Source organism: Geospiza fortis, unplaced genomic scaffold (assembly GCF_000277835.1).
Source record: "Geospiza fortis unplaced genomic scaffold, GeoFor_1.0 scaffold130, whole genome shotgun sequence".
In the NCBI taxonomy this organism is placed as follows: domain Eukaryota; kingdom Metazoa; phylum Chordata; class Aves; order Passeriformes; family Thraupidae; genus Geospiza; species Geospiza fortis.
The window spans coordinates 7,000,813-7,010,426 of NW_005054300.1; the positions used below are offsets into that span (position 1 = coordinate 7,000,813).

The 9,614-nt window shown below is 36.6% G+C and overlaps 1 protein-coding gene across 3 annotated transcripts in view; it reads left to right on the forward strand.

Annotated features, from left to right (window-relative positions):
* The window catches only part of KNDC1 (kinase non-catalytic C-lobe domain containing 1), a 56,857-nt gene extending 53,026 nt beyond the window's left edge, over nt 1-3,831 (forward strand). For 2 of the 3 annotated variants that reach the window (XM_031062271.1, XM_005416438.2), the window contains exons 27-30: nt 312-434; nt 537-596; nt 1,216-1,373; nt 1,637-3,831. In XM_031062271.1, the coding sequence (XP_030918131.1) occupies nt 312-434; nt 537-596; nt 1,216-1,373; nt 1,637-1,868 (573 nt within the window). In that variant the 3' untranslated portion in view covers nt 1,869-3,831. Of the gene's footprint in view, nt 1-311; nt 435-491; nt 597-1,215; nt 1,374-1,636 lie in introns of those variants that run through there. The other variant, XM_031062281.1, reaches the window with a different exon arrangement.
* Nucleotides 3,832-9,614: the final 5,783 nt, after the last annotated feature.

Sequence of the window (9,614 nt, forward strand, 5' to 3'; positions counted from 1 at the left end):
GTCTGAAATACACCTGTGAGTGGGCAGTTAACAATTTGGTTTGTTGTCACAAGGAGGGTCTTGGATGGTTTTTAGTACCAGGTGTCAAAATCTAACAGAATGTAGGAAATGGATTGTCTGAAGGGAGTACAGGTCAAACTTTCTTCAAGGACATCTTGAAGGGATAAACTGTGTGAAGGGAAATGTTACTACAGTCTGCAATTTTCATAACAAATTGAAAAGGAAATACCTCTTCTTCCTTCTCATTTAATTTTATTATGTAGATTTGCTGTGTGTATGTGTATATTATATATATCTTAATTTTTTTCCAGCGGCAGGTGAGCTTGTTATCAAAATTTCTTCTTATAGCAAAATGCTGCTATGAACAAAGAAATTTTGCTACTGCAATGCAAATCCTAGCAGGCTTGGAAAATCTTATTGTACGACAATTGCCAGTAAGTTTGGGACTCTGTTCTCTGACCATTTTGCATAATATAATCTTGTTCCAATAGAGACACTAATGTGGAAAAAATACATATATTCTGTTTTATTGTAAGGCCTGGAAAATTCTACCTGCAAAAGTAGCTGAGATAATGGAGGAGCTTAAGGCTGTAGAGGTATAGTACAAAGTTCTTATTGTAAAATTTTATCTTTGGGGTTGGAGAAGGTGCAAGATCTGCTTAAATGAGTGTCTCTGTAGGGTGAAAACCATGATTATTACTTTTAATTGTGAGTTTAATTTGATTGAAGACCTTTTACTCCTAATCCAAGAGTTTACATAAATTTTAATCTCTGTATTTCTTTAACCTTTGTCCTGTGTGACAAATCAAAATTTCAAAAGCAAGCTAAAACAGTAGATATGATACACTGCATTAGAAGATTTCTGCAGAAGCTTTGCAGCTGTAATATGTTTTGAAAAATCTTAAGTGCCTATTTTATTATAGGCATTCTTTTATTGCTCTGTACAATTTTGAAACATAGTGATGTTTTAAAATGCAGTTTTGCCTGTGATTTAGAACAATGGAAATTATGTATGAAATATCTTTTGATTAAAGTTACTTTATTTGTGTACTTTAAAAAGTTTGCCACCAGATGAATTCATAGTGTTGTCTTCAACTTCAGTGCCAGAAGTTAATATTCATGACAAATAAATAGATAGTGTTAAGTACATGGAGAACTTGTAAAACCTTCCCCAAGACTTAATGTGAGATTAATCTGTGTGCATTTTTTAACTAGGTGTTTTTAAAAAGTGACAGCTTATGTCTGATGGAAGGAGACAGGTTCAAAACTCTTCCAACAATTCCATCAGCTCATGTTTTGGCTATGCATGTCCAGCAACTTGAAACTGGAGGATTCACAATGACAAATGGAGCTCACAAGTGGACTAAACTTAGGTAATTATTTTAATTATGTGCATGTGTATATATCAACTATGTTTTTTATTATTGTCTAATGAGATAATGAGAGCTAATGCAGCATTTCACAATTAACAGTTCAAATAGTTTCATTTCTTTAGACATGTAACTAGAGGTATGTATATAATAGAATAAAGTGCTGGATGCCTTTGAATTTCCTTTAAGGTTTGTTTTTTGGTTTATGCTTTTGTTTTTATCATCAGCAAGACAAACTAATCTTTTTTACCATATTCTCTTACAAGAAATATTGCAAAAGTTGTGAGCCAAGTTCATGCCTTTCAAGAGAATCCTTATACATACGCGCCAGATTTCAAGCTGCAGTCTTACCTCAGACAAAGAATAACTCGTTTTAAAGATGCAGACATTTCTGCCTTGGCAGCTGACAACTGTGCCAATTTCCATCAGATACCAGCAGAAAAACATTCTCGAAAAATTCAGGACACCCTGCGCAGGATGAAAGCAACATTTCAGTAATTATTTGTGTTTCACCTGTTCTATTCTGGGTCTAGACTGTAAAACTGGATTAAGTTGACTTCATCTACTGGACCTACTTCCAAGAAAATACTTAAGTGAAGCGACATAAGATACTTTCTCAAGTTGAAATTATTATATTTCATAGCATGGAATTATAAAATGCTGACTAATGAAGTTTGAATCACTGGAAACTGAGTGGCAGATCAAAAGAATAAAAAGAGAGATAAAATTGAAGAGAGTATAGATGAAAAGGCTTATTAATTTTGTTTCTCTTCTTTAGCATAAATAATTAATTAGCCTGAAAACCAATATCTAAAAAATACTTTGGAAAAGAGTTAAAATTCCAGCTTCTGTTGCCAAGTTGACCTAGGAGAGTTCAAAACATAGTTCATTAAATGTTGAATCTATTTTTATATAAACACAGTACACTTATATCCTGTCACATTGTGCATATAATTCAGAAACACAGATCCTCTGCTATTCATTAGCTGTTGGTGTGTCTTGCTTTTATGTTGTGTGTTATGAAAACTGTAACTGACATAAATCATTGGGTGTCTATTTCTCCTACCAAGGAAGGAGAGGAATGCTACTGTTCAACTTTTTTTTGTTTAGTTTGATTTTAAAGTCATCAGACTAACCTGTTTCCAAATGAAAATAAGATCTGAATGTAAGTATTACCAATTTGTTGCTCTGCTTCTGCACTCCTGGCATTGTGAAGACAGTAAATGTGAAATTGCTCTTTTCATCTGTATTTGGCACGAGTCACTTTGCCAATTTATGTCTGTCTGCACATGAGTATGGCTTTTGCTCCTGAGGTTATTTTTGTAGATCACAGTACTCCAGCAGCATCCAATAGAAGATAACCATGTGAAATTTGGATCTGCAACTTGTAAAACTGTGGCGCTAACCTATTCATAGAGCATATACTTACAAGACCTTCTAAATGGCCATGAAATGTGTTGGTTGCTATTGCTAGAAAATTTGTTGAGCTACCCAGGTTTATGCAGGGCCAGAATGTTAAGGCTAAAAATTAGTTTAAAATACGAGTATTTCTACCAGAGGGAGAAATGGTAGTGTTGAATGAGAAGTAGGGAAGGGTAAGAAACACTTAAGCACTGTTCTGAAACTGATTTGCTTAGAACTGTGTTAAAAAAATTAAAGAAAATGTTTTGAGAGAAGTGAAGGGCAGATGTGAAGGAAGTATCTCATCGAGTGTTAGTGATGGAGAAGGATAATGATGTAAGGAATGGGAGAATGTAACATGTCTGGTGCTTTGCAGTTGTGCTGTTGTGTTTGACAGAAATGCATGTGCACATGCTAAACTGTAGCTTTCTCAATGTATAAGAGGAAGGCTTCTCCTTTTCTTTGTCAGTAACAGCAATATTACATCTCAAACCTCTCTCATCTTCCTCAGTAAAAATACGGTGTGTCCATACTTTCCTTTAAATACTCAGTTACTTTTTCTTATTAATACAATACTACTAACTTTGGGCTCTTATTGGTTTAAACACTGAAGAACTCAATCCTCAACAGGGTTTTCTTGCTTTTGTCCTACTTTTAATATGATTTATTTTATTTGCCATATGTAGGTTTAACATGTCATTAATTATGGTATTCTGACTTACCCTTAGGGAAGTAAATCATGTTGCTATTTCTCTAAAGATTGTCAAATGTGAAAACATTTAGTATTTACCTCCTACCGTTATGATTTAAGAATGTTAATAATAGCGTTATCTTCAGACATACGTTTCACATATTTTATCTGTATGCATTTATTTTAAATAATTGGTTTTGTTAGTAGTTATTTGGGGTTTTGTCAATTAAAAATTACCATTCACTTAAACCCACACCTTGCCTTTGAACGACAGTAAAATTTTAAGTAGCATAAGTTTTACTAATGTAAAATACTCCACAAGACTTGCTAATCACATGATCTTAATAAATTCATTTTATACAGTTACCAGTCAGACTTTTGAAATTGCTTTTGTGAATTTTCTTATCATTTATATTTTGCACTCATGAGAATTAGTTCATGTATTTCTTAGCTCTGTGTTACTACATCTAGAAAATATTGTTTATTCTATGACAATAACTGGTGCTATACAAGTTTTTAAAAAACAGCTCATGTCTTCTGTAAGTACTTCAGTGTATCAAACTTTATATTGGTATTAATGCATAGTATTGAGTTATGGTACTACTTTGAGGTGTTTCCATCAATCAGGCATTTCAAATTTTGTGTTTAGGTACCACCCCACAACAACAACAGCAGGAACAAATATTAATAGCTAATGAAAAAATATCACATTTTGAATTCCTACTTAAAAATTCCTGCAGCAAGCAAGTTTGAAGAAACTTTTAATGTGGCTGGTTTTAATCCATCAATGAATGACAACAACTCTGCAAATAGATGCTCATTTGCTGTCATATGTGATAAAATTCATAAACAGTACCGGTAGTCAATTATTCACCTAAGTAGCAAAATTACAGGATAATCAGCTGCACAGTCATAGACTAGGATTATTGGGTTTTCTGGGGAAAAGGGAAGAAGTTTGGGTTTTCTGGGGAAGAAGTTGTCTTCAAGATATCTCCTAGTTCTCATTTTCTTGAGGCAAGGAAGTGAAAGGGCAAAGGACTTGAAAATACAAGGTGGAAAAGAGCAGATGATTCCTGAGATGAGAGTACAGATGTACAGATCCACATCTGCTCATCCACAGACATGAGCAGAGTAACTTTCTCCATGAAGGTAAACTGCAGATCAAAGGTTGGATAATTCTGTTGAAGACCATTGTTGGGAATAAAAAATCCCCCCAAATTAGTTCATTTAAATAAAAAATAATGGACTGAAACCTAGAGAAAGATGTGAAGAGCACACTAGAGTGCCAAACAATTGTGTTTTGATGTTAATCAACTAAGCTGATGAAATACTGAATATCCTAGGCTGCATCTGAAAAGTGTGAGGATGTCTTCTTTGGAAATGTCACCTATGGTCTCTCATTTATTGTTTCTCCAGACCAGGGGATGTGTTGAAGTACACTGTGCTCACATCCCTACCCACACCACCTTCTTATCCCTCTGATGACAGCCTGGATATCAGCTGCTCTGAGCCCAGCATGAGCACACTTCAGATATAGCTTTGTGTATACAAGCTAGTGCTGGAACCATAGGGAATAATCTTACTGTTTAAGATTTTAGAGTGTTTAATAGATAAACTGTTGAAAATCTGCATGTGGAAAACAATCAAGATGAAAATAACCATGGAACAACTGAGTTCATGATTCAAAGGACACAAAGAGATGAAAGAAGCAGAATAATAACACTAGACTTCAAAAAAGCAAACTTCAACAAATTCAAGGAATTGAATTGAGATCCTGGGGAAGGAGTTAAAGCACAAAGAAAAGTTCAAGAGAGCTGAGAGTTTCTAAGAGTTTCTAAGCATTTCTAAGGCTGTATTTAAGTGTAATAACAGTCTATCCACATGCAAAGGAAAGAAAACTCAGAGAGCACTGTGGCTGCATTAGGGGCTCATCAATGACATGAAAAAAAAATCAAAAAAGAATACTGGGGGAAAAAGTAGAAACAAGACAGCTACATTATCAAGAACAAATATAAAAGAACAGCACAGCAGGTTAGGAACAAAACTGGACAGACAAAACATTTTTATCAGCAAGTGAAAAGCAAAACAGTAAAAATGGATTTTTAAATATCTTTCTATTATACAATAAGAGCTCTCTGCTTGCCAGAAGAGGTATCAGATGGTACAAAAGCCTGGAGTGCTTGTTGTTCCACTGCCCCCGCTCTAAACAATGCCTGTCATAATCAAAGTTAATCAGGAATGCAGGTCAGAGGCTATCAATCTAATTAGATGTATCATTACATTGACTTCTGATTAAAGCTGTTCTATAATAATAAGAAGGAAAATTGAAATTATCTTGGAATTACAGTATTTTTGATTGAGGAAGAACAAGTGAGTTCGCAGAGAACCAGAAAATAATACCACTTTTTAAAAATGGGCAAGACCACAGGAATGAGTGGAAAGGCAAGGTAAAGAGAATGACAGAGAATCAGCCAGAAAGACTTTGGCACTAGAAGAGTTACTGAAAAAGCTGTCTGAAAATCTGCAAGCATAGAGACTAATTGAAAAGGCTGACATGCTTTTGTCCATGAAGTAACTTTTAAATGACTTAATGGTCAAGGTAACTGTCCCAAGAGATTAAAAACAGCATGCTGTACATTGAAGTCAATAAATGCTTTGACAATATCTCCTCCTGTCCTGATTATGTATTTGGTTGCTCAGATTCAGATGATGGGCCTCTAAGGTGAATACACAAATGGTTAATACATCCTTTCAAAGGGTAATTAACATGCTTGTTGAATTGTGAAAGTGAATTGAGTGGGTTAGGACTATGCAGATGTTATGAGTGGAAAGCAGGTGCAGATCCCTCAGGGACAAGACACAAAATAAGTGAGAGCTTTGGCTCTGTCAAAAGTGTAGCATTCCCACAGTGGGAATCCTGGAGCAGCAATCAAAAGAGGACCCAAGGCACTGGAGCCCTGCTCAGAGTGAAGCTCCAGGGAAAGTGCTGTGGAGGTGAGTAAAGAAATCTGTGCTAATTAACATTTCATACATATGCAATGTCCTGTTTTGCTCATTAGCTGCCCCATGTAGTGCAGGTGCTGCTGTTTGAATTCCAAGATCTGCAGCTGGCCTTCACCCTGGCTCCCCTGCAGATGGGGGGAAGCAAATTATTCTGCCTTACAGTAATGAGGTAAAACATGTTTGGTGCACAACACACCCAGGTGGTGAGAAGGGAACTGTCACAGTCACAGTAACAAGAGAAAACCTGCTTGGGACTCTGCATACTCTGATCAGAGAGGCAAACGGGATTACTATAGTGCAGTCTTCTCCCAGCCTACACTGTATGGAAGTCTTCTCCCATTCCTCACTGTAGAAATGTCTGTGAGTTTTACTGCTGAAATATAAGGTGGGATGGGAAAGAACACTTATATAACATACAAGCTTAGAACTCGCAAGAGCTCACAACTGTTATCATGTGATAACCATTTAAATTTCAGCTTCAAGTCTTATGGTTTTGAAGGATAAATATTAAATGAAAAATAACTACAAAGCTTCAGTAAAAATCTCTGGAGACCATAACAGATCACAAGCTGAATATGAATCCATATGTACAGTTTGTAAAAAGAAAAGAAGAAGGTGGGGGGAGAAGACCTGAGATGTACTACATGAGAGCTGCACTTGACAGAAGGTAATTATTTTCCTCTGTTTGGCAGGAATACTTTACCATTTGGGCACTGCAGCTAGAATACATACAGCCAAAATGAGAGAGAGTAGAGGACCACAATAAGTATATATTTAGAAACATAGACTGAGAAAGACTGAAAGAATTGGACTTACATAGACAAGATTGGATTGAGTGGACCTATGAATGTGAAATGTTGCTGTAAAAAATTTTAGTAGCTGCAGGGGTTTTTGAGGTGGTTTTTTTTGTGTGTTCTGTGAAGCTTAAACACTTGGTTTTGAAACACGGCTGATTTTGTTTCAGTTTTTACATTGGAAAGCTTCCTGTGAAGCACTGGAAGAGGTTACCCATCTGTAACACACCTCTGAGATCTGCTTTCCTGTGAATTTTTAAGAACAAGTGAGATAAAACGCTAAGTGCCCACGCCTGCTTATTCCTGTGAAGGAAGGGACTCAGTAGGGATCTTCAGTAAAGTAAATTGGGCACTAATTCGAATACTTACCTGCAATCAGGGAATTATATTATTTTGATTATTAATTTAATTGTGTTCCAGTCAGTTCAATTTTTAGGGTTTTATTTGCATTCTTCCACTGATACATACCCAAAGTAGGTGATGCTGTAGGATGAGTTGCTAGAACTGATGTCAGAGATGTTATTAGAGGGATGCTGAATTTCCTTTCTATACTTATGCTAATGCAGTGGAAAAGTGACTTGATGCTAAAAGCAGCAGCAGGGGCAGTAGAGGCCGAGCCTTCCATGCACTATCTGTGTGCTGGGTGAGTCCTCTCAGCTGCCAGGACCTGAGGGACCATCCCGGGAGTGTTCCTGGGTACATGTGGCACTCAGGGACATGCTTCAGTGGTGAACTTGGATTAAGGACTTGACTCGGTGGTCTTAGAGGTTTTCTCCAATCTGAAAGATTTTCTGATTCTATCACTGCCTCAGCTAAACTTCTAGCACTTCCCTTTCCTTTCTGTAGCAGTTTTCTGGCTGTGAAGTCTCTCCATAACCAGGAGATGGCACTCAGGGCCCTCGGCAGCGTTTTAGATGTTGCTGCTGCACTGGGAGCGAAGGGAGAATGAAAAACGATCGGCTGTTTAGATGTCTGCCTATTAGAAACATGCAAACACGAAATGGCAGGGTTTTTTTAATATTCCTTTTGTAAAATGAACATGTATTTATAGTCAGCGTTCAGCTGTTCCCTTTAATCTTTTAGAGAACATGCGCACACATCGTCATAGACTTAAATGCTGTTTACCTTCTATCCACATGTAATACACTCATTTCTGTAAAACCTGGCACAAGAATTACACTGCACTGTCTTGAGGAAACGTAGACATCGAATTGCAGGTTACAGGGCAGTGTTAAGCATCTTAACCTAACTACATTCCTGTCCTCACCCACTAAGCCCAGCTTTTCCCTTATCAGTAAACCAAGGGAATGTCAGGACATGTCTGTGCTCCCTGTTTGGGATAAGTGAAGGCAGATGTACAATGTCATTTATGCTCTGTTGCTGCAGTTACATATCCTGCCGAAATTCTTCTCTTCTTCAGGCAATAGTAACGTTTGCAGGATACTTGATGGAAGTGACTGGAATAAGGGAAATAGGAAGAAATGGTGTATAGTGGGGAATACAGATGAAGGGGGGAAATAACTAAAAACAAGAAATGGAGAAGAGCCTTGAAGTCAGTAAAAAAAAAAAAAGGTAAAGGTTATTTCCATTTAATTTGAACAGACTGATTTTGGAGCAATACAAGGACTTGATTTATTTTAGGTGTAAGTTAGGGGGGGAGGAAGAGACAGTAAAACATTCACACTGCTGAGACCAATGCATTTCAAAGCAGCATCGTATGGCACAGACCAGGATGGGCACAGAGCTGATAGATGTCCCAGGGCTGCCAGCTGTGATAGCTCATTCCCCTGCTGGCTGACTCATCATGCTCAAATGCTAACTCTGGAATCAAGGGGGAAAATTATTCATTCTTTAATAGCCGAAATTGAAAAGTTACTTTCAAGAATAATAAATGCTTTGGTCAGTATAATTTCTTTTATTTCTTTCCAAATTTCTTTAGATTTGTGGGAAGTATGAATGTAATGGACAATTTCTGATTTAATGCACTCTTTTATGTTGCTAAATGTAACTTTAGAAGTAAACATCATGAAAAAAGAAATATCTTTCAGCAAAAGCTGACAAAGAAAAAGGCCTTGATGTAAAATGTGAAGTTAGCCTCTGTGTTAGTTTTGAAAAGATTGCAAGGTGTCTAATTGTGTCTAATTGTTTTTAAAGTCTAATTTCTAGTCTAAAGAGAATTAAACCAACTACAGATTTCTGAGCAGTTTCATTTGAGCAGTGTCCTTAGAGATCTCCCTCTGGCAATATGATAGCAATGAGTGCTGAAGTAGGATTTACATTCCTGAAACTTGGATGCTTTTCCAGCTAGAATAGTTTGTCTAATAATAAATAAACAAAAGACTCTGCTTCTGTATC